At 52.9% G+C, this 24,830-nt stretch overlaps 1 protein-coding gene across 3 annotated transcripts in view; it reads right to left on the bottom strand.

The window, feature by feature from the left end:
• The window catches only part of PHF14 (PHD finger protein 14), a 323,924-nt gene that overhangs the window by 217,461 nt on the left and 81,633 nt on the right, over positions 1–24,830 (bottom strand). For all 3 annotated transcript variants that reach the window (XR_015868728.1, XM_088442247.1, XM_088442248.1), the window contains exons 12-13: positions 20,275–20,378; positions 19,931–20,062 (exon numbers count right to left, since the gene is read on the bottom strand). Coding sequence is in view for 2 of the 3 variants with exons in the window: in XM_088442247.1 (XP_088298373.1) it covers positions 19,931–20,062; positions 20,275–20,378 (236 nt within the window). In the remaining variant the exon portion in view is untranslated. The remainder of the gene's footprint in view (positions 1–19,930; positions 20,063–20,274; positions 20,379–24,830) is intronic.

The raw sequence follows: 24,830 nt of genomic DNA, 5'->3' as shown, positions 1-24,830 counted from the left end.
ACCCCTAAGACAAAATAAGGAGAGTTATGGTAAAACTTACATTGGTTAACTGTCTTTCTTCAAAGTCTATAGGGTCCACAGGGAGACATTGGGGTGCAGGTGGGACCTGGAGGACCGGACACCAACAGCAAAGCTTTTCAATCCCAGGATGCTCCGTTCCTTCCCCCTATACCCCGCCCACTGCCTGAGGGCACTTCAGTTTTGTTAACAAGCCCAAGGCAGGAGCAGGATTGGAGTGAAGGAAGACTGGTACACTGAGGAATCACACTCCTTACACAGAGAAGGAAACAAGTGACCAGGAGAAGAAAACCCATAGAAGCTAGGACCGTCAAGGAGGTGCCCTGTCTACCCTATGGACTTCGAAGAAAGAGAGTTAACCAAGGTAAACTTTACCATAACTTTCCTTTTCTACTTCAGGGTCCATATGGCTCTGCAGGGAGACATTGGGGATGTACCAAAGCAGTTGTTGAAGGGCGGGAATGCCCCTGAGCTGATAGAAGAACCCTACACCCGAAGGAAGCATCCTGAGAGGCAAATGTATCAAAGACATAAAACCTAAGAAAAGTGTGGACAGAAGACCAGGCGGCCGCCTTGCACAGCTGTTCAGCTGAGGCGCCAAGCCGGGCTGCCCACGAGGGACCCACAGAGCGAGTAGAACGAGCAGGTACTATAGCTGAGACAGGAAGGCCAGTCTGTGTGTAAGCCTGTGAGATAGTTATGCGAATCCATCTGGCCAGAGTCTGTTTGTTAGCTGACCATTCCTTCTTGTGGAATCCATATAGGACAAAGAGGGAGTCTGATTTCTGGATGCAATCAGTACGGTCTACGTAGATGTTTAGCGCATGGACCACATCCAAAGATGCCTCACCTACCAAGAGGTCAGGTGAATTAAAGACTGGAACCACAATTTCCTCATCCAGGTGGAAGCGAGAAACCACCTAGGAAAGGAAGTCTGGGCATATTCGAAGAACAGCCCTGTCCTCACGAAATATAAAAAAAAGTGTGTGTGGGGGGTGGGGGGAGACATGAAAGCATCCCTAAATTGGATACCCTACGGTCAGATGCTATAGCCAGTGAGCCATTTGATATCCACCAATTCCAGGGATTTGAATGGAGGTTCCTGAAGTGCTTGGAGCACCACTGACAAATCCCATGGAGCCTCAGGATGGACAAAGGGAGGTTGTATTCGTAGAACACCCTGAATGAAGGTGTGAACATCCGGTATATCAGAACTTCTGCACTGAAACCAAATAGACAAAGCAGAGACCTGCACTTTCAGAGATGATAAGCGTAAGCCTAGATCCAATCCAGCTTGAAGAAAGGCAAGAATTCTAGAAACCTTAAAGACCTGAGGGTCATCGTTTCTTGGAGCACATCATTGGAAATATGTATGCCATATTCTGTGGTAAATCCTGGCTGAGGCTGGTTTATGTGCTTTTAGCATGGTCTGGACCACAGAGCTGGAAATCCTTAACCGTTAGGAGGGATGCCTCAAGAGCCAAGCCTTTAAAGACAAACGGGCTAGGTCCGGATGTAGACATAGACCCTGAGACAACAGGTCTACTCGTAGAGGAAGCTGAAGAGGAACATCTATGGAGAGCCTTTGAAGATCGGAGTACCAGTGATGTCTGGGCCAGGCTGGAGCTATTAACATGACTGTGCCTCCCTCCTGCCTAAAGTTTCAAAGCACTAGAGGAAGCAGGCATATTGAAGGGAAGAGATATGCTAAATGGAAGTTCCATTTCACCGACAATGTGTCTATGAAGACCGCATCGGGGTCCTTTGTTCTGGCTCCATAAATTGGAAGTTTGTTGTTGTGTCTGGAGGCCGTGAGATTCACCTCCAAAGACTCCATTTGTCTACTAGAAGCTGAAAGACTTTTGGATGTAGAGACCATTCTTCTACATGCATGTCGTGACGGCTGAGGAAATCCGCCTCACAATTGAGATTTCCCAAGATGAACACTGCAGATATGGCTGGGAGATTGCGTTCGGCCCAGGTGAGGATGCGGGACACTTCTGTCATTGCTGACTGACTTCGAGTGCCCCCTTGGTGATTGAGGTAGGCCACAGCTATGGTGTTTTTGGACTGTTCTTGTACTGGCCTGTTTTTCTGAATATTCTGAGCCAGATTGAGAGCTCTGTAGATGGCTCAAAGTTCCAGGATGTTGACTGGCAACACTGCCTTGACTGGGAACCATCGTCTCTGGAAGGAGTGCTGGCCGCTTACTGCGTCCCACCCTCGGAGGCTTGCGTCCGCGGTGAGGAGAGCCCAGTCCGGACTCCAAAAGGGACGGCCCTTATTCAAATGGGAAGTCTGTAGCCACAAGGCTAGGGACAGGTGAACCTCTGGGGGGAGGCTCATCGTCTGTGATTTGAGCAGATGGGGTAGCCCGCGCCACCTGGAGAGGATCATTTGTTGTAGAGACCTTGAGTGAAACTGGACGAACTCCACCATTGATCCCAAGGCTTGCATTGCAGAGTGAATCGACAATTTGTGATTGCAAAGCAGTCTGCATAGTGTATGTTGTAGTGCTAAAATTTTGTCTGCCGTTAGGAAGATTCTTTGAACTTGAGAGTCTAGGAGGGCTCCAGAATGTACCATCCTTTGATAGGGTATCAGGGAACACTTTTTCCAGTAGTTCAGCCTACCGTGCATTTGTTGAAAGGCAATGGTTACCTGCAGATGGCAGTGAAGAGTCTCTAGGGAGCTTGCCAACAGCAAGAGATTGTCTAAGTACGGGAGCAGTCTGATCCCTTGAATACGAATAGAGGCCGCCATAACTGCCATGATCTTGGTAAAGACCCGAGGAGCCGTTGTGAGGCAAACGGCAGAGCCTGGAATGGCAATGTTGCTGCAGTGTAGCAAACCAGAGATATTGTTGATGAGAAGGTGCTATAGGTACATGTAGGTAAATGTTCTGAATGTCTAGGGATACCATAAAATCTCCAGGCTCCATAGTCAGGATAATAGAAAGGAGAGTTTCCATACGAAACCTGGACACCCTGATGTTCAGAGACTTGAGGTTGAGGATAGGCTGATGAGACCCATTCGTCTTCTCAACTAAGAAAAGGGTAGAATAATAGCCCTTGCCCTGCTGTGAGGAGGGGACCCAAATTATTACTCCTGAATTCAGTAAGGACTGAATGGCTTTTTGGAGCAGCAGGGCATTGGTTGAATCCGATGGAGGTCCTGTGCAAAAGAACTGTTGGAGGGGGAGGTCGCCTCAGGAAGTAGAGGGCTTATCCGTGGGAGACCACTTCTCTTACCAAGGCATCCGACGTGGTTTGATGCCAAATTTGGACTAATTGAAGAAGTCAGCCTCCCACCCTGGGAGCCCGCAGGGAGAAGCCCGTCCCATCAGGCTGCAGGCTTGTCCTCAGACTTGGCAGGTGGACGTCAAGTAGCCCAGGCTTGTTTGGCCCTAGGCTTGGAGGCCTTGGCTGATGTCTGTTGCCGTGGAAAGGACTGACCCTTGGCTTTTCCTTGAGGGCGAAAGGATGTCGTCCACAGCTTTGTATTATATGCAAAGGGCAGGAACGCTGTCTTGTTAGTCGCCAAAGTAGTCACAATTTTATCCAATTCTGGACCAAATAGGATGTCTCCTGCATAAGGCAGAAACTCCACAGCCCGTTTTGATTCTAAATCTGCTTTCCAGGAACATATCCAAAGAATACGGTGGGCTACTACCGAAGTAGCAGATATCCTGGGAGCCGTATCCATAGCTGCTTCATCTAAGTAGTAGGATGATTCTTTAATGTGAGATATTTAGGACTGCTGTTCCCTCGAAGCATCAGGGGCAATAGCCTCTTCTAGAGCCTCTGCCCAACGCTCAATGGCTTTTGCCACCCAGGTCGTAGCCCTAGCAGGACGAGTAATAGCTCCTGTAAGAGAGTATATAGATTAATTTATTTATTATTAACAGTTTCTTATATAGCGCAGCATATTCCGTTGCGCTTTACAATTGGATGACAAACTTCTATATTTGGAATTTGAAACCTTTTACCGGACATATTCCAAGCTTCACTCATTTGATCAGATAGCTGGTCAGAGTTGGGAAACTCTGGTAAAACAACCTTTTGTCGCTGAAAAAGTGCATTTTTCTTCTTAGGAGCAGGTCCATCCTCTTCTATTTGTAGAATAGTTTTAACAGCTCTCACAAGAGCAGGTATATTTAGTCTAGAGGGTGGCTCCTCTTCTCCTGAGACGGAGTCAGAGTGAGAGAGATCTGCGTCTTCTGCCTCCCCAGATGAGATCTCAGAATCAGATAACTGTGTGGACTGGGAAGATATTAGTACATTTAGCAGGCTTAGGTCCGTATTCAATTAGAAGCAAAAAGCCAAGATCCGTGAAAAAGTATCGCCGATAGCGACATTTCGCCAGGTGGAAATTTATCTCATTCAATTCCATCCGCTTTTCGCGTACACGGAAAGTCAATGTAATGTAATAGGCGAAAAACATTCACCTCTGAATAAGTGGAGAATAGAAGTGCAAAATTTTAGTTTTGGGGTGCAAAGGTGGGGAAACCACTCAGAACCCTTGGAACAACCCCCCAATGGAGACCTGCATCAAAAAATTCTAAAAAAAAAACCCTTATCACCATCCCAAAAAATTACTTTGAATTTGGGGGCGAAAAAGTACAAGTTCGCAAACTAGCAAAATAAGGTTCTGGGGGTGCACTAACAAGGGGTCAAGTGTTTTTGGGATTGCAGGTGCTTTTATGAGGTTTGAAATTCACATTTATTAAAACTGCACTTTAGAGACATTGAAATAAGCTTGCACCCATTTTCAGGTACCCCAAATTTGACAGGACTACTTATTTTCTGCAACAAATCCTGCTTTATGCCATTCTTTATCACTTGTGCAAATTCGCTAATTAGTGGCAATTGTGCAAACTTAAGTACCCCAAACAGTAGTATTAGGGCTAATCAGACACTACTACATTGATCCCCAATGTTTCTGCATCTTTTTTGGGGGTTCAGGCTGATTTCCCCGATTCCGACATCACTTTTTGTCTTTTCTGACATCGCGTGTCACCATTTTTGCGTCTTTTGGAATTGAATAGGGCAAATCGCGGGTACGCGCACGATAAGTTTCCGCGGCTAAAATACGCGATGTAGGTGAAAAGTCCGGCAGGTGAAACTTTATTGCGGGTGCCAAACTAATTTAATACCGCCCTTAGTAGGAAAGGGTTTATCTTTTCGCAGTATTCGCTGACAAACCGTAGAGGCATTAGCCAAACTTTGTACTGAGGTGGACAGTACATCTATCCATGGGGGAGGCAAAGGATTTGCAGAGGGCACCTGCTGTGGCCATCCCATAGGGGGAGCTACCACAGGGACTGCTACTTGGTCCACAAGTTTGGCCAGCAATTCTGAAAAGGCAGCCCAGGGTAGGTCCTGTGGGAGAGACACCGGGGCTGATGGACCTGTGGCAATTAATACAGAGACCATCCAGAATAAGGTCCTCTGTGGCTAAGCCCGCGCAGAGCAGGACTTACAAGATATTAGAGTAGGAGGAGCAGCATCAGACTGCTTGTTATTCTTTCTTCTGCCAGACATAGCCACAAGAATAACAGAATACACAGTATGATACAATGCAATGACCACCTTGCAGTATGTGTAATATGTAGTGTGCAACCGCGCATTATATGGCACAGTGTAGTGTGCAACCGCGCCATATAGTGTGTGATTGTACCTCACATCTGCTATTTGAGTGTGAGTGTGAGGACTATGAACCCCTAATTAGCTTAGTATGTCAGGGTATAGCAGAAAAAAGGGACAGGCATAAAATTACAGTACAGTAAATAGAGATTAGCGCTAGCACAAGTCACATACAAACGCAGAAAAAAACCATTACATGTCTGCAATGGGCACTAAAATCAACTACACAGAGCACAGTGACTGGTAGGATATAGCACTGCATAACCTGGCCTGTGGGAGAGGTATACAGGGAAACTGGACCCAGCGTTTCCCAGAGACCTGTTTGCCTAAAATGGCTGCCACGCGTCTCTGAGGGGGTGGAGGGTGAGGGTGGAGCAGCTCAGAGAACACCAAGACTGCAGTGATAAGGTGCCCTGAGCTGGGGGAGGGGCTGCAGGGAAAGCTTAATACAGCCCTCTGTTATAATGGTGGTCCAGCCCCTGCCGGACACCGACGAAACTGAAGTGTCTCAGGCTTTGTAGACAGGGTAGAGGGGGAAGGAGCGGAGCATCCTGGGATTGAAAAGCTTTGCTTTTGGTGTCCGGTCTTCCAGGTCCCACCTACACCCCAATGTCTCCCTGTGGAGCCCTATGGACCCTGAAGAAGAAAAGTATTTATAACCCTAACCTGTTGCCCTCTTCCATGGCTCTCCCTTTGCTCCTCCTCCATGTCTCTCCCTTTGCTCCTTCTCCATGTCTCTACCCTTACTTACCTTTAGTTGTGATAGTCAGCGCAGTTCTGCAGAACCGCTCCTCAGATCAGATCAGTCACTTCCTCACCCACAACCTACTGCGTTGTAGGAGCGCATTCAGCAACAGACAGTCCCAGGATTCAGTGCCTGTTGCTTTCCAGTGACAGAACCTCTCCTACATGCTCCCCTCGCTTATCACAACCACACCCCCTCCTGCTCTGCTCCCAAACCTAAAAAAATATAAAAATAAAGTGGGTGGCGTCTCTAGGCCTCCGGCTGCCGTGGACCCCTGTGAGAGCCCCGTGGAACCCAGGGAGCCACAGCGCACAGTTTGGGAACCACTAAGATAGATAGTAAAAAGGTTGCAATGTCTAGATAGACACCAGATGTTAGTTAGGTCTACAGGGACAAAAGTTCGACACAGAAAAAATCAATATGGATGAAGGTCGACGTGTACAAAAGGTCAACACAAAACTGGTGGACACTTTTTATTGTTTTTTTTTTTTTTTTTAGAGTTAGGCACTGACCGGAGGGCTAGGGGTTGGCACTAAAAGTAGTGTTCACTCTAGGTCCGGCGCCGGACCTAGAAAGGGCACTCTATCGCGCGCACCAGGCTGCCCCCAAGCTCTCCCCCTCTACGTGAATAGATGCCGCATGTTTGCGCATGGCATCTCTTCACCGGCGGTGATCGCAGCACCCGCCATGTTGCTTTAGTATCCTAGCAGGAACGCTATAGAAGGGACGATTAGGGTTAGGCACTTACCCCGATGGTTAGGGTTAAGCACTTACCGAAGCTTAGGGTTAGGCACTAGAAGGGACATAGGTGAGGGTTAGGGTGCAGATCAGGGTTAGAAAACATATAAAAAAAAAAAAAGTGTCAAGCATTTTTGTTTTCGACCTTTTGTCCCTGTCTAACATCTGTTGTGTATCTAGACATTGTCTATCTTATTCCTGCCTATCTTTTATACCAAACCTCCATTTGACGGTTGTCATTACGCTCACACATATACATTGTTCAGTCCGCATTTGTCTTCTTACTAGGGGTGTGCACCGGCCACTTTTCGTGTTTTGTGTTTTGGTTTTGGATCTGGATCTTTCTTCGTGTTTTGGATCTGGATTGGTTTTGCCAAAACCACCCTTCCGTGTTTTGGGTTCTGGGTTTTGTGTTTTGGATCTGTATTTTTTTGAAAAAAAGCATAAAAACAGCTAAAATCACAGAATTTGTAGGTTTTTCTGCTCCTATGCTATTATTAACCTCAATAACCTTAATTTCCACTCATTTCCAGTCTATTCTGAATACCTCACACCTCACAATAGTGTTTTTATGTCCAAAAGGTTGCACCGAGGTAGCTGGATGACTATGCTAAGCGACACGAGTGGGCGGCACAAACACGTGACCCATCTAGGCGTGAAACTGCAGTGGCAGACAGGATGGCATTGAAAAACTAGGCCCCAAACTGTACATAATGCAAAGAAAAAAAAGAGGTGCAAGATGGAATTGTCCGTGGGCCCTCCCACCCACCCTTATGTTGTATAAACAGGACATGCACACTTTAACAAACCAATCATTTCAGCGCCAGGGTCTGCCACACAACTGTGGCTGAAATGATTGGTTCGTTTGGGCCCCCACAAAACAAGCTGGCAATTTATCTGTCCCTGCACAAACTGGCTCTACGGAGGCAAGATGTCATCCTCATCCTCCTCATCCACCGATTCCTCACCCTCTTCAGTGTGTACATCCTCATCCCCACAGAGTATTAATTCGTCCCTGCTGGAACCACAGGTCCCTCTGTACGTTCTGGAGGCTGGTCTCCCTGGAAGAGTTGATAATTCATTTTATGAACATCATCTTCTCCACATTTTGTGGAAGCAACCTCCTACGCCTTTCGCTGACAAGGTTCCCGGCTGCACTAAACACTCTTTCGGAGTACACACTGGAGGGGGGGCAGGTAAAATAGAGCCAGTTTGTACAGGGACCTCCAAATTGCTTCTTTTTCCTGCCAGTACAGGTACGGACTGTCTGACATGCCTACTTGGATGCTGTCACCGATGTAATCCTTTAACAGACAGACGCACGCTTGTCGCTGCTGCTTTGAGGATTCATGTGCGGCTACAGCCCACACAATTCACAAAGACAGAAAAAAGAAGAAGAATATTTTTATTGTTTGTGTAGCACACTTTGAGGGTGTCACCACCCTTTAACAGACAGACGCACGCTTGTCGCTGCTGCTTTAAGGATGCAGGTGCGGCTACAGCCCACACAATTCACAAAGACAGAAAAAAGAAGAATATTTTTATTGTTTGTGTAGCACACTTTGAGGGTGTCACCACCCTTTAATAGACAGACGCACGCTTGTCGCTGCTGCTTTGAGGATGCAAGTGCGGCTACATCGCACACAAGTCACAAACACATTAAAAAAATTGTTTTTTATTTTTTGGAGCACTTTGAGAGTTACACCACCCTTTAACAGACAGACGCACGCTTGTCGCTGCTGCTTTAAGGATGCAGGTGCGGCTACAGCCCACACAATTCACATAGACAGAAAAAAGAAGAATATTTTTATTGTTTGTGTAGCACACTTTGAGGGTGTCACCACCCTTTAACAGACAGACGCACGCTTGTCGCTGCTGCTTTAAGGATGCAGGTGGAATCTAGACGGGATTTGGAACCGAGGACACACTACCTCCATCAATTGTCTAAATCCCACCGCACTAATGTCGGATACCGGACGCACGTCTAACACCAACATAGCAGTCAAGGCCTCAGTTATACGTTTTGCTTCAGGATGACTGCTGTCGTACTTCATCCTCATCGCTAGGGACTGTTGGAGGGTCAATTGTTTAGTAAAAGTAGTGATGTTCCTACTTCCTCTCTGGGATGATGAACAACTCCCAGCAGCAGCAACAGCACTAGGAGGAAGTGGTTCTTGATCTTTCCCTATTTTATTTTTATCGGAGAAAGTTTGGTCCTCCATTTATGTTATATTGATATATATACGTGCGGCTAAAGCGCACACAAACACAGAAAATATTTTTTTATTTTTGCTGGAGAGTAGTGCACTTTGTGGGTTACACCACCCTTTAAGAAATGAGCCAGCCGGCTCTTTACTTATGGGACACAGGCGCACGCTTGGCGCTGCTCCTTTGTTGATGCACGTGCAGCCACAGTGCACACAAGTCACAAACACAGAAAATATATATTTTTTTGGTTTGGAGTGTACTTTGGGGGTTACAGAACCCTTTAACGGTCAAGCCAGCCGGCCCTTTACTTATGACACAGGCGCACGCTTGGCACTACTTTGTTGATGCACGTGCGGCTACTGCGCAGACAATTCACAAACACAGAAAATAATTTTTTTTTTGGTTTGGACTGGACTGTAATTTCGGGGGTTACAGCACCCTTTAACGGTCAAGCCAGCCGACCCTTTACTTATGACACAGGCGCACACTTGGCACTACTTTGTTGATGCACGTGCGGCTACTGCGCACACAATTCACAAACACAGAAAATATTTTTTTTTTGGGTTTGGACTGGAGTGTACTTTGGGGGTTACAGCACCCTTTAACGGTCAAGCCAGCCGGCCCTTTACTTATGACACAGGCGCACCCTTGGCACTACTTTGTTGATGCACGTGCGGCTACTGCGCACACAATTCACAAACACAGAAAATAATTTTTTTTTTGGTTTGGACTGGAGTGTACTTTCGGGGGTTACAGCACCCTTTAACGGTCAAGCCAGCCGGCCCTTTACTTATGACACAGGCGCACGCTTGGCACTACTTTGTTGATGCACGTGCGGCTACTGCGCACACAATTCACAAACACAGAAAATAATTTTTTTTTTGGTTTGGACTGGAGTGTACTTTGGGGGTTACAGCACCCTTTAACGGTCAAGCCAGCCGGCCCTTTACTTATGACACAGGCGCACGCTTGGCACTACTTTGTTGATGCACATGCGGCTACTGCGCACACAATTCACAAACACAGAAAATAATTTTTTTTTTGGTTTGGACTGGAGTGTACTTTGGGGGTTACAGCACCCTTTAACGGTCAAGCCAGCCGGCCCTTTACTTATGACACAGGCGCACGCTTGGCACTACTTTGTTGATGCACGTGCGGCTACTGCGCACCCAATTCACAAACACAGAAAATATATTATTTTTTTAGCACTTGGGGGGAGCACCCTTGATGGACAGAGCACCCCCTGGACAACACTACAGCACCCCTTTAGGACTGGGACACTGCATAGGACTTTGGAGTGGACACAGCCCCTATGGAGAACTGACTGCACAACACAGTCCAGCCAGCCCCTATGGACTTTGAAGTAGTGGACACAGCCCCTATTAACAACAGCAGCACAGCACAACACAGCCAGCCCCTATGGACTTTGAAGTAGTGGACAACAGCAGCACTACACTACACTACACAGCCCTAACTCCCACCCTCCCTCTTCACTGTCCACAGCCGAGTGAGAAAATGGCGCCGACGCGGGTACCTTATATAGGATCCAAAACCCGCGAGACTCGGAAGGCGGGATGATGACGTTTTTGCCTCGATTTCAGATCCGAGTCAGGCGGGAAAAGTCGAGCCTGATTCGGATCGGACTCGGATCGGGGGGGCTCGGATTTCAGAAATCCGAACCCGCTCACCCCTACTTCTTACGGTTATAAATCCCAAAGCCTGCTCCGTATGAACCCCCAAGAAACCAGGCTAGTGAGGTCTTCTGCCAATTTCAACCGCCCGTTGTTCCCTTAGAACTAGCATACGTTCACCGGAACTAAGGCGGCCGCCTGGGCTTAGAACTCTAGGCAATAGTGATTCACACGAAGGTACAATGGGATTCAGTGGTGAGTGGAACGACAGGAACAGAAACAGGTTCAGGTAGACTTGGAAGACGATAGTACGACTTAGTGAACTGATGGTGTGGCAGAAGAAAGTACACAATTGATGAGGCCTTGAGAGCAGATGGTGCGGCTTTTAGCCGGTTGCAAAAGTGAGTAATGATCGATGTGGCTTTGAGAGCCGATGGTGCGGCTTGGAGCTGGTTACAGAAGTTTGTACACAATTGATGCGGCTTTGAGAGCCGATGGTGCAGCTTGGAGCTGGTTACAGAAGTTTGTACACAATTGATGCTGCTTTGAGAGCCGATGGTGCGGCTTGGAGCCGGTAGCAGAAAAAAGTACACAATCGATGCGGCTTTGAGAGCCGATGGTACGGCTTGGAGCCAGTAACAGGAGAAAGTACACAATTGGTGCGGCTTTGAGAGCCGATGGTGCAGCTTGGAGTCGGTAGCAGAAAAAAGTACACAATCAATGCGGCTTTGAGAGTCGATGGTGCGGCTTAGAGCCAGATGCAGAAGAGAGTACCAATTTATGCGGCTTTGAGAACCGAAGGTGTGGCTTGGAGCCGGTACAGGAGATAGTATACAATTGATGCGGCTTTGAGAGCCGATGGTGCGGCTTGGAGCCGGTAACAGAAGAAGGTACACAGTTGATGTGGTTTAGTAAGCCGATGGTGTGGCTTGAAGCCGGTAGCAAAAACAAGAGATATGGTAAGAACTTACCTTTGTTATCTCTGTTTCTACGAAGTCCATAGGGTCCACAGGGTGACCTTGGGGTATAGCTGGATCCTGGATCCTCGGGCACCACGGAGTTAAAGCTTTTAGCTGCTCCCAGGATGCACTTGGGTCCAACCTCCCCTATACCCCGCCCCCGAGCCACAGGCACCTCAGTTGGTAAGCAGCCCAGGCCGGAGGAGGAGACGAAACAGAGAGAAGGAAGACTGGAACACACAAGAACCATACTCACAGAAATGAGAGACGGAAAACCGGTGACCAGTCACAGAGCCCATATGAAGCCAGGTGCGTCAGGGCGGGTGCCCTGTGGACCCTATGGACTTCGTAGAAACAGAGATAACAAAGGTAAGTTCTTACAATATCTCTTGTTTTCTACTTCAGGGTCCATAGGGGTCCACAGGGTGACCTTGGGGATGTCCCAAAGCAGTCCAACTAAGGGCGGGGACGCTCCTGTGCTGATAGGAGAACCCGGCGCCCAAAGGATGCATCCTGAGAGGCAAAGGTGTCAAACGCATAGAACCTCAAAAAAGTCTGAATGGAAGACCAGGTGGCCGCCTTACAGAGCTGAACAGCAGAGGCGCCATGGCTAGCAGCCCAAGAAGGGCCCACAGACCGAGTGGAATGAGCCTTAACAGAGGCTGGAACAGGTAAACCCTCCTGCATATAAGCCTCAATAATAACAGAATGAAGCCAACGGGCTAGAGTCTGTTTGTTGGCAGGCCAACCCCTCTTGTGAAAACCAAAGAGGATAAACAAAGAATCCGACTTCCTCACAGAACTAGTCCGGTCCACATAAACCTGGAGTGCACGGACAATGTCTAAGGAAGCCTCCCCAGCCGAAAGATCAGGCGACTGAAAGGCTGGTACAGGTTGAGTCTCCCATATCCAAATATTCCGAAATACGGATTATTCCGAAATACGGAATATTTTTAGCATGACTGAGAAATTGAAACCTTTGCTTTCTGATGGTTCAATGTACACAAACTTTGTTTAAAGCACAAATTATTACAAATAGTATAAAATAACCTTGAGGCTGTGTGTATAAGGTATATATGAAACATAAATGAATTTCATGTATGTACACAAAATTTTTTTTGATGCACAAATTATTAAAAATATAGTATAAAATGACCTTCAGGCTATGCGCATAAGGTGTATATAAAACATAAATGCATTCTGTGTGTATATTGGGGTCACATTTCCAAGATATTTCATTATTTTATGTAAATATTCCAAAATACGGAATATTCCGATATCCAAAATACCCCTGGTCCCAAGCATTTTGGATATGGGAGACTCAACCTGTACAACAATTTCCTGATTAATGTGGAACCTGGAAACCACCTTAGGCAGGAACTCAGGACGAGTGCGAAGCACCGCTCTGTCCTGATGAAAAATCAGAAAAAGGGGGACGACAAGAAAGCGCCCCCAAATCTGAAACCCTCCTGGCAGAAGCAATTGCCAAGAGGAAAACAGTTTTAAAAATTAGCCACTTGAGCTCCACTGACTCCAAGGGCTCAAAAAGCGGACCCTGTAAGGCCCGAAGAACCACCGCCAAATCCCACGGGGCCACAGGTGGCACAAAGGGAGGCTGGATTCTCAAAACTCCCTGGAAAAAGGTGTGTACGTCCGGCATAGCAGCGATCCTGCGCTGGAACCACACCGACAGAGCAGACACGTGCACCTTCAGCGAAGAAAGACGTAATCCTAAGTCCAAACCCGACTGAAGGAAAGCCAGAATACGCGAAACCCGGAATCATAGTTTCTGGTCTCGCACCACTGAAAGTAAGTGTGCCACACTCTGTGATAGATCCTCGCGGAAGCAGGCTTGCGCGCCCTCAGCATGGTGGTAATAACGGAGCTAGAAAAGCCCCGAGACCTCAGGACTGCTGTCTCAAGAGCCACGCCGTCAAAGATAGTCGACCCAGATCTGGGTGAAGACAGGGCCCCTGAGACAACAGGTCCCTCCGTTGAGGTAGGAGGTACGGAGAGTCGATGGACGGGCTCCGCAGATCGGAGTGCCACGGCCTTCTGGGCCACGCTGGGGCCACCAGGATCAGTGTGCCTCCGTCCTGTTTGAACTTGCGCAGAACCCGAGGCAGCAGAGATATCGGAGGGAACAAGTAAGCCAGTTGAAACAGCCATTTCACCGACAGCGCGTCTATCAGACTTGCGCCTGCGTCCCTTGTCCTTGACCCGTACACAGGCAGCTTGTGATTGTGACGGGACGCCATCAGGTCCAGCTCTGGCAGCCCCCACTTGTCCACGAGTAGTTGGAATACCTCTGGATGAAGCGACCATTCCCCGGGATGCTCGTCGTAACGGCTGAGGAAGTCTGCCTCCCAATTGAGGACTCCTGGGATGAAAACTGCCGAGAGAGCTGGAAGATAGCGCTCCGCCCAAGCCAGGACGCGGGACACCTCCGACATCGCAGCTCGACTGCGAGTCCCTCCCTGGTGATTGATGTACGCCACCGTGGTGGCGTTGTCTGACTGCACCTGAACGGCCCTTCCGTGAAGAGCGGTGCCGGACAACTGCAGGGCTCTGTATACTGCCCGCAGTTCCAGGATGTTGATGGGAAGAATCGCTTCCTCCGCCGACCAACGACCCTGAAGTGACAAGGAGCCTGTCACCGCCCCCCAACCCCGGAGACTGGCATCTGTCGTGAGCAGAACCCATTCCGGGATCCAAAAGGGGCGCCCCTCTAGGAGATGAGCCGTCTGCAGCCACCAGGCTAGGGACAGACGCACCTCCGAGGACAACACCAGCATCTGAGAGCGGATCCTGTGTGGCAATCCGTTCCATTCCGAAAGAATCAGCCCCTGCAGGGGCCTGGAATGGAACTGGGCAAACTCCACCATGTCGAATGCCGACACCATGGACCCCAAAACTCTCATGGCTGAGTGCACCGACACTCTGCCACTGCTCAGACAACAGTGAATCCGCAGCTGTAAGGAGGAGACCTTCTCTGGAGTCAGAAAAATCCGTTGCTGACGAGAGTCCAGCAGGGCCCCCAAATGAACCATCCGCTGTGATGGGATGAGGGAAGACTTCTTCCAGTTGATCAACCAGCCGTGCGCCTGTAGACAAGCGACCGTCAGGTGGAGATGCTGGATCAGTACCTCCGGGGAGCTTGCCAGCAAGAGGAGGTCGTCTAGATACGGTAGCAACCGTATTCCCTGGCTCCAAAGATGAGCCGCCATGCCTGCCATCACCTTGGTAAATACCCTTGGTGCCGTGGAGAGACCAAAGGGTAGAGCCCTGAATTGGTGGTGGTTGTGGAGAATAGGAAACCGCAGAAACCGTTGGTGCGATGTTGCTATAGGCACATGGAGGTAGGCGTCCTGGATATCCAGGGAGACCATATAGTCCCCTGGTTCCATCGCCAGAATGATGGAACGCAAAGTTTCCATCCTGAATTTGGGAACCCTGAGAAACCTGTTCAGGGACATCAAATTGAGGATGGGGCGATGAGAGCCATTGGGTTTCTGCACCAGAAACAGTGTAGAGTAATACCCCATCCCACGTTGAGACTGTGGTATGGGTATAATGACCCCCGCCGTCAGCAAGGCCTCTATGGCTTCCTGAACCTGCAAGGCCTTGGTTTTGTCCTGAGAAGGACTTGTGCAAAAAAACTGGCCAGGCGGCCTGTGCCGAAAAGACAGGGCGTACCCCTGGGAGACTTCTCGCACCCAGGCATCCGTGGTGGTATTGTGCCAGCACTGGGCGAATTGAAGAAGTCGGCCTCCCACTCTGGGGTCCCCCAGAGGGAGGCCCGTCCCATCACGCAGAAGGCTTATCTTCTTGCTTGGAAGAAGGGCGCCTAGCACTCCAGGCTTGCTTCTTTGGCTTTGAGGTGGTCTTGGGTGCGGACTGCCTCGGGAAGGACTGACCCTTTGCCTTGCCCTGAACCCGAAAGGAACGAAAGGCCGAGCTCCGGACCTTAGCAGGTGTAGTAGCTGAAGGGAGGAAGGCTGACTTGGATTTTGCCAGGGTATCTACTATTTTGTCCAGGTCCGGACCAAATAGTATTTCTCCATTAAAAGGTAAGGCCTCCAAGCCTTTCTTTGAATCCGCATCTGCTCTCCAAGACCGCAACCACAAGGATCTACGAGCAGACACTGCTGCCGCCGAAACCCTAGAGGTCAACAGGCTAGCATCCAACGATGCTTCTCCAATGTAGGAGGCGGCATCTCTCATCTGTCCTAACAACACCCTCTGGACGTCCGGAGCTTCATCCGTAAACGTGTCCTCCAAGGCGTTGGCCCACCCCTCAATGGCCTTGGCCACCCAGGAGATGGCCATGGACGGCCGGGCTACAGCCCCTGAGAGAGAATAAATAGACTTTAGACAAGTCTCCACCTTCCTGTCCGTAGGATCCTTCAGCGAGGATATAGACGGCAATGGCAAAGTAGCACTCCTGATGAGGCGTGTTACATGGGAATCGACTGCAGGCGGAGTTTCCCATTTCTTACAATGCGCTTCCGGGAATGGATAATTGGACGCCAAGCGTTTCTGTGGCAGGAAACGCTTACTGGGTGTCTGCCAGGCCACCGCCATGTGATCAGTCAACTGATCAAACAAGGGGAACGCTGCAGAAGTAACCTTAGCTTTTTTTAAACTAGGATACCTCGACTTGGGAGCGGGTGCCTCATCCTCAATCAGAAGAATGGCCCGCACCGCCTTGACCAGAGCCCGCACATTGATGGAAGACTTAGTGTCTACCTCCTGGACTGAGGCATCTGAGGCTGAGTCATCCTGCACCTCACCATCATCCGAGGACCCCTCAGAATCCGAAAGATGCGCAGCCTGTTCCATGACTGAGCGTTTGGACGCCCTGGAGGGCACGTCACTGCGCAACATCGACTGAAAAGCCGAAGATGCTGCCGCCAAATCTTGGACAGTGTGGGAAAGCGCATCCACCCAGGGTGGAGGAGCTGCCACAGGAGCCTGAAACGGCACTACAGCCTGCTGTGCCACAGGGCTGGACTGAATATACATTGGCAACCCCGCATAGGGACCAACAGGCTGAGACCCCGGGGGAGTCTGCAATAATTGTGGGACACCCGGGGAATGGGGGATGGCAGGCTGGGGCAACGCCCTAGTAGGGGCGGCAGTCGGGACCGACAGACGGTCCGCGATGGACACCAGCACCTGGGAAAACATCGCCCATGGTGGCTCCTGCGACATGGGAGGTTTAGACATACCAGGGAGCGCCTGGCACCATCCGCACAGGCCGTCCTGTGACAAATCCTCCCTATCCACTCCTGCAGAACAGCGCCTGCAGGAGAACAATACCGGAGCCCCGGAGTGCTCAATCTCCTCCTCAGACATGACTTAGGAAGAAAAGTGCGCACTCACCAGTGTGCTGAACAACAGCCCACAATATGGTACTGTGTAGCACACAACTGTATGTGACGGACCTCACAAATACGTGATTTATATAGGTGAGGTCTGTAGAAACACCCTTCCCCCGCACACCTGTAGGGCTTGTAGGAGAAGGAAAGGGATAGGAATAAGCTGACAGTAAGTAGAAAAAAGACACAGACAGGCAGCACTAGCAAAAGTCACATACCATGCAGGAAGATATACTCACTGCACCTTTCCACTACAATCAACCTCCCAGATTCAGTGTCTGGGAGGGCTATAGTGCTGTGTACACTGTCCTTTTGCAGGGGAGAGGTACACAGGGGGACCGGTCCGCGTGCTCCCTGAGAGTATCTGCGCTGCCACTTGAAGAAAATGGCTGCTGGAGACTTCAGAGGAGGAGTGGCCGAGTAGCTGCAGCTCAGCGACGCCAGACTACGAGCTGAAAGGCGCGCTGAGCTGAGGGGAGGAGCCGCTAGACAGGGAAGGCTTCCTCCCCTGGCTAGCATATTAACCCCTGGGTTGCCGGCATCCCGCTTGCCGCTTAATTTACCCTGGTGGTCTAGTGGTCTGGCGGGGTATGCCTCCGCTGGAGGGGGGGGCCCGCCGCCACCGCTAGCGCCCCCGGTCTGTCCCCTAGACCGGGGGCATGGGACTGCATTTACAAGGAACCCACGCACCGCCGCTAATCAGCGGTGCGCGGCTTACCTTAATCTCCCCGGCGTCTTCCGGCAGCGGTCCCGGGGGAAACCAGAGTCCGGCTAGTACAGACTCTGGCTTCCCCCGCCGCGATCCCCAGTTCAGTGCTGGCGTCGCGGCGCCAGCAGGGAGAAGGAGCGGCAGCGTGGGCGTCTGTACAGACAGCCCATCGCTGCCGCTCTGGAGAAAAAAACTCTAGTAAAAAAATTAAACTAAGTTAAAATAAAAAGCTTTAGGAGCAGCCCCCCCCCCCGCAGGGTGACCCGACTCCGGCCGGGCACCATCTTAAACTGAGGTGCCTGTGGCTCGGGGGCGGGGTATAGGGGAGGTTGGACCCAAGTGCATCCTGGGAGCAGCTAAAAGCTTTAACTCCGTGGTGCCCGAGGATCCAGGATCCAGCTATACCCCAAGGTCACCCTGTGGACCCCTATGGACCCTGAAGTAGAAAGAGAGTTAACAATTGATGTGGCTTTGAGAGCCGATGGTGTGACTTGGAGCCAGTAGCAGGAAGTAAACAATTGATGCTGCTTTGAGAGCCAGTACACAAGTTTGAGTACAAATTTGTGTACTAATTAGTGTACTGCGTCCATAAGAGTTGGTACACAAGTTGGTGTACTAATTAGTGTACTGTGGCCATGAGAGTTGGTACACAAGTTTGTGTACTGCGGCTTAGTTAGCGGGTACACAAGTCTGTGTTCTATGGTACGGCTTTGAGAGCCGGCATCAGCACGGATGCTGCGGATACGACTAGGGAGGCAGGAGAGCCGGTAGCAAGGTAATACCGCTGGAGTAACCCTTCCACTAGGTGATACAGAATGCTGACGTAACAACGGAGCCGAGAGGACCTACAGGAATGCAATAGTCGGTGAGGTGGCAAAAGGCCAGCGTGTACAAATAGGAAGACAACCCAATCACGCTATGGATAACATGTGACTTCCTGAGGCGTGCAGATCGCCTAGCAACTGAGGGAACCGGAACAGCAACGTCATGAGAAGGTAAACTGCTATTGAGAGACAAGTTGTGGCCGCGACTTGTAACACTTACACAGAGTAAGCATACATATTTCAGTGGCAGTCCAGACAAAATGCCTAATATGTTTGATTTTTCACATAAAAATTAATGCAGTACAGATGTGTCCTCATACACTATTGCCGCAGTCGCAACAAACAGCTCTTCTCGGCACGGTCACAAGCGACTCGGCTTGAGTCAATCGTCTTTTTTGCTAGAAAATTCGTCTTAGCTGCAACGTGATGCGATATACTCGCTTCACGAGACTGTACTGGAAAATTTTATATGCGACACACACTTCTGTAAGAGACTGAGGATATTATGGCGTTCCACATATTGGGCTAAAGGTAATAGACAGCGAGCCGGAGCCACTGCGGGAATACCTGCAAGTACGCCTGTATTTTTAAAGCAGCAAGCATGTTAAAGGCTAAAATAAGCTGGCTTAGCCTTTAACATGCTTGCCGCTTTAAAAATTCAGACGTACTCGCATGTATTCCCGCAGTCTATTACATTTAACCCATACTGTAAGTCCAGGGCTATTCAACATGCGGCACGCCAGCTGCTGTAGAACTGCTCATGCCAGCAAGCCCTGCCACTGTTTTGCAATTCGGGCTTGCTAAAACTGTGGCAGGGTTTGCTGGTATGTGTAGTTCGACAGCAGCTGGAGGGCCACATGTTAAATATCCATGAACGACAGTATATGTGGAACACTCATATATCCTTATACACACACGCAACAGTAAACGGTCATATTACACTCTCGATATGAGGCATGTCTTGAAAATGAGGCTGATGTGTGAGAGTGGACAATATAACAGCCAGGACACTTTTGCTAATGCACCAATAGAGGCGGATAGAGGAGAAGCCACATCCTGTATGAACTCTCACCAGTAGCTGTTCTTGGTTTTCTTCGGCATTCTTGTCAGCGGGGGGTCCAGGCACCCCAGGTGATAGTGCAGCTTGCAGGTGTCGCACAGCAGGAGGAGATGTTGGTCATTGTTCCTCTTACATATTCCGCAACTGTACGAAAAGGAGACACAGGGAGGTGCGTCAATCACCAATGTAAAACTACCTGCCCTCCGGCTACAAAAGAGAATTAACAGCGCTGGGCGAGCAGGGAGAGCGCGAGAGCTCTGGCAGACATATGTCTTGCTGGTCTGATTTAAAACATTAACAACCTTTTGTGGAGGGAAATTAAATTGCAATGCTAATCAAAATAGGATAACAATTACCTGTAGAGAACCGCGGGCAATGGCAGCGTCTTCTGTGTTCCTCCCTCTCTCTTACTAGGTTTTCTCTCTTTAGGTGCCCGAAGGATACCTGGAATATTCGGTTTCTGCAATAACAAAACAGAAAAACGTTATCAAGAGAGGGAAAGATCGAGGGAGAGAGAGCGAGGGGGAACGAGAGAGAGAGAGAGCGAGGGGGAACGAGAGAGAGAGAGAGCGAGGGGGAACGAGAGAGAGAGAGAGCGAGGGGGAACGAGAGAGAGAGAGAGCGAGGGGGAACGAGAGAGAGAGAGAGCGAGGGGGAACGAGAGAGAGAGCGCGAGGGGGAACGAGAGAGAGCGCGAGGGGGAACGAGAGGGGGAGAGAGAGCGCGAGGGGGAACGAGAGAGAGCGCGAGGGGGAAAGAGAGGGGGAAGAGAGCGCGAGGGGGAAAGAGAGAGAGAGAGCGCGAGGGGGAACGAGAGGGGGAGAGAGAGCGCGAGGGGGAACGAGAGGGGGAGAGAGAGCGCGAGGGGGAACGAGAGGGGGAGAGAGAGCGCGAGGGGGAACGAGAGGGGGAGAGAGAGCGCGAGGGGGAACGAGAGGGGGAGAGAGAGCGCGAGGGGGAACGAGAGGGGGAGAGAGAGCGCGAGGGGGAACGAGAGGGGGAGAGAGAGCGCGAGGGGGAACGAGAGGGGGAGAGAGAGCGCGAGGGGGAACGAGAGGGGGAGAGAGAGCGCGAGGGGGAACGAGAGGGGGAGAGAGAGCGCGAGGGGGAACGAGAGGGGGAGAGAGAGCGCGAGGGGGAACGAGAGGGGGAGAGAGAGCGCGAGGGGGAACGAGAGGGGGAGAGAGAGCGCGAGGGGGAACGAGAGGGGGAGAGAGAGCGCGAGGGGGAACGAGAGGGGGAGAGAGAGCGCGAGGGGGAACGAGAGGGGGAGAGAGAGCGCGAGGGGGAACGAGAGGGGGAGAGAGAGCGCGAGGGGGAACGAGAGGGGGAGAGAGAGCGCGAGGGGGAACGAGAGGGGGAGAGAGAGCGCGAGGGGGAACGAGAGGGGGAGAGAGAGCGCGAGGGGGAACGAGAGGGGGAGAGAGAGCGCGAGGGGGAACGAGAGGGGGAGAGAGAGCGCGAGGGGGAACGAGAGGGGGAGAGAGAGCGCGAGGGGGAACGAGAGGGGGAGAGAGAGCGCGAGGGGGAACGAGAGGGGGAGAGAGAGCGCGAGGGGGAACGAGAGGGGGAGAGAGAGCGCGAGGGGGAACGAGAGGGGGAGAGAGAGCGCGAGGGGGAACGAGAGGGGGAGAGAGAGCGCGAGGGGGAACGAGAGGGGGAGAGAGAGCGCGAGGGGGAACGAGAGGGGGAGAGAGAGCGCGAGGGGGAACGAGAGGGGGAGAGAGAGCGCGAGGGGGAACGAGAGGGGGAGAGAGAGCGCGAGGGGGAACGAGAGGGGGAGAGAGAGCGCGAGGGGGAACGAGAGGGGGAGAGAGAGCGCGAGGGGGAACGAGAGGGGGAGAGAGAGCGCGAGGGGGAACGAGAGGGGGAGAGAGAGCGCGAGGGGGAACGAGAGGGGGAGAGAGAGCGCGAGGGGGAACGAGAGGGGGAGAGAGAGCGCGAGGGGGAACGAGAGGGGGAGAGAGAGCGCGAGGGGGAACGAGAGGGGGAGAGAGAGCGCGAGGGGGAACGAGAGGGGGAGAGAGAGCGCGAGGGGGAACGAGAGGGGGAGAGAGAGCGCGAGGGGGAACGAGAGGGGGAGAGAGAGCGCGAGGGGGAACGAGAGGGGGAGAGAGAGCGCGAGGGGGAACGAGAGGGGGAGAGAGAGCGCGAGGGGGAACGAGAGGGGGAGAGAGAGCGCGAGGGGGAACGAGAGGGGGAGAGAGAGCGCGAGGGGGAACGAGAGGGGGAGAGAGAGCGCGAGGGGGAACGAGAGGGGGAGAGAGAGCGCGAGGGGGAACGAGAGGGGGAGAGAGAGCGCGAGGGGGAACGAGAGGGGGAGAGAGAGCGCGAGGGGGAACGAGAGGGGGAGAGAGAGCGCGAGGGGGAACGAGAGGGGGAGAGAGAGCGCGAGGGGGAACGAGAGGGGGAGAGAGAGCGCGAGGGGGAACGAGAGGGGGAGAGAGAGCGCGAGGGGGAACGAGAGGGGGAGAGAGAGCGCGAGGGGGAACGAGAGGGGGAGAGAGAGCGCGAGGGGGAACGAGAGGGGGAGAGAGAGCGCGAGGGGGAACGAGAGGGGGAGAGAGAGCGCGAGGGGGAACGAGAGGGGGAGAGAGAGCGCGAGGGGGAACGAGAGGGGGAGAGAGAGCGCGAGGGGGAACGAGAGGGGGAGAGAGAGCGCGAGGGGGAACGAGAGGGGGAGAGAGAGCGCGAGGGGGAACGAGAGGGGGAGAGAGAGCGCGAGAGCGCGAGGGGGAGCGCGAGAGCGCGAGGGGGAGCGCGAGAGCGCGAGGGGGAGCGCGAGAGCGCGAGGGGGAGCGCGGGAGCGCGAGGGGGAGCGCGGGAGCGCGAGGGGGAGCGCGAGGGGGAGCGCGAGAGCGCGAGGGGGAGCGCGGGAGCGCGAGGGGGAGCGCGAGGGGGGAGCGCGAGAGCGCGAGGGGGAGCGCGAGAGCGCGAGGGGGAGCGCGAGAGCGCGAGGGGGAGCACGAGAGCGCGAGGGGGAGCGCGAGAGCGCGAGGGGGGAGCGCGAGAGCGCGAGGGGGAGCGCGAGGGGGAGCGCGAGGGGGAGCGAGAGAGCGCGAGGGGGAGCGAGAGAGCGCGAGGGGGAGCGAGAGAGCGCGAGGGGGAGCGAGAGAGCGCGAGGGGGAGCGAGAGAGCGCGAGGGGGAGCGAGAGAGCGCGAGGGGGAGCGAGAGAGCGCGAGGGGGAGCGAGAGAGCGCGAGGGGGAGCGAGAGAGCGCGAGGGGGAGCGAGAGAGCGCGAGGGGGAGCGAGAGAGCGCGAGGGGGAGCGAGAGAGCGCGAGGGGGAGCGAGAGAGCGCGAGGGGGGGGGGAGAGCGCGCAAGGGGGGGAGAGCGCGCAAGGGGGGGAGAGCGCGCAAGGGGGGGAGAGCGCGCAGGGGGGGAGAGCGCGCGCAAGGGGGGGGGAGAGCGCGCGCAAGGGGGGGAGAGCGCGCGCAAGGGGGGGAGAGCGCGCGAGGGGGAACACGAGAGAGGGAACACGAGAGAGGGAACACGAGAGGGGGAACGAGAGGGGGAACGAGAGGGAACACGAGAGGGAACACGAGAGGGAACACGAGAGGGAACACGAGAGGGAACACGAGAGGGAACACGAGAGGGAACACGAGAGGGAACACGAGAGGGAACACGAGAGGGAACACGAGAGGGAACACGAGAGGGAACACGAGAGGGAACACGAGAGGGAACACGAGAGGGAACACGAGAGGGAACACGAGAGGGGGAACGAGAGGGAACACGAGAGGGGGAACGAGAGGGGGAACGAGAGGGGGAACGAGAGGGAACACGAGAGGGGGAACGAGAGGGAACACGAGAGGGGGAACGAGAGGGAACACGAGAGGGGGAACGAGAGGGAACACGAGAGGGGGAACGAGAGGGAACACGAGAGGGGGAACGAGAGGGAACACGAGAGGGGGAACGAGAGGGAACACGAGAGGGGGAACGAGAGGGAACACGAGAGGGGGAACGAGAGGGAACACGAGAGGGGGAACGAGAGGGAACACGAGAGGGGGAACGAGAGGGAACACGAGAGGGGGAACGAGAGGGAACACGAGAGGGGGAACGAGAGGGAACACGAGAGGGGGAACGAGAGGGAACACGAGAGGGGGAACGAGAGGGAACACGAGAGGGGGAACGAGAGGGAACACGAGAGGGGGAACGAGAGGGAACACGAGAGGGGGAACGAGAGGGAACACGAGAGGGGGAACGAGAGGGAACACGAGAGGGGGAACGAGAGGGAACACGAGAGGGGGAACGAGAGGGAACACGAGAGGGGGAACGAGAGGGAACACGAGAGGGGGAACGAGAGGGAACACGAGAGGGGGAACGAGAGGGAACACGAGAGGGGGAACGAGAGGGAACACGAGAGGGGGAACGAGAGGGAACACGAGAGGGGGAACGAGAGGGAACACGAGAGGGGGAACGAGAGGGAACACGAGAGGGGGAACGAGAGGGAACACGAGAGGGGGAACGAGAGGGAACACGAGAGGGGGAACGAGAGGGAACACGAGAGGGGGAACGAGAGGGAACACGAGAGGGGGAACGAGAGGGAACACGAGAGGGGGAACGAGAGGGAACACGAGAGGGGGAACGAGAGGGAACACGAGAGGGGGAACGAGAGGGAACACGAGAGGGGGAACGAGAGGGAACACGAGAGGGGGAACGAGAGGGAACACGAGAGGGGGAACGAGAGGGAACACGAGAGGGGGAACGAGAGGGAACACGAGAGGGGGAACGAGAGGGAACACGAGAGGGGGAACGAGAGGGAACACGAGAGGGGGAACGAGAGGGAACACGAGAGGGGGAACGAGAGGGAACACGAGAGGGGGAACGAGAGGGAACACGAGAGGGGGAACGAGAGGGAACACGAGAGGGGGAACGAGAGGGAACACGAGAGGGGGAACGAGAGGGAACACGA

Source organism: Taudactylus pleione, unplaced genomic scaffold, assembly GCF_031769625.1.
Source record: "Taudactylus pleione unplaced genomic scaffold, aTauple2 ptg000306l, whole genome shotgun sequence".
Taxonomy (NCBI): domain Eukaryota; kingdom Metazoa; phylum Chordata; class Amphibia; order Anura; family Myobatrachidae; genus Taudactylus; species Taudactylus pleione.
Note: the sequence above shows the minus strand (reverse complement) of the source record. Positions and strands in the feature narration are given on the sequence as shown.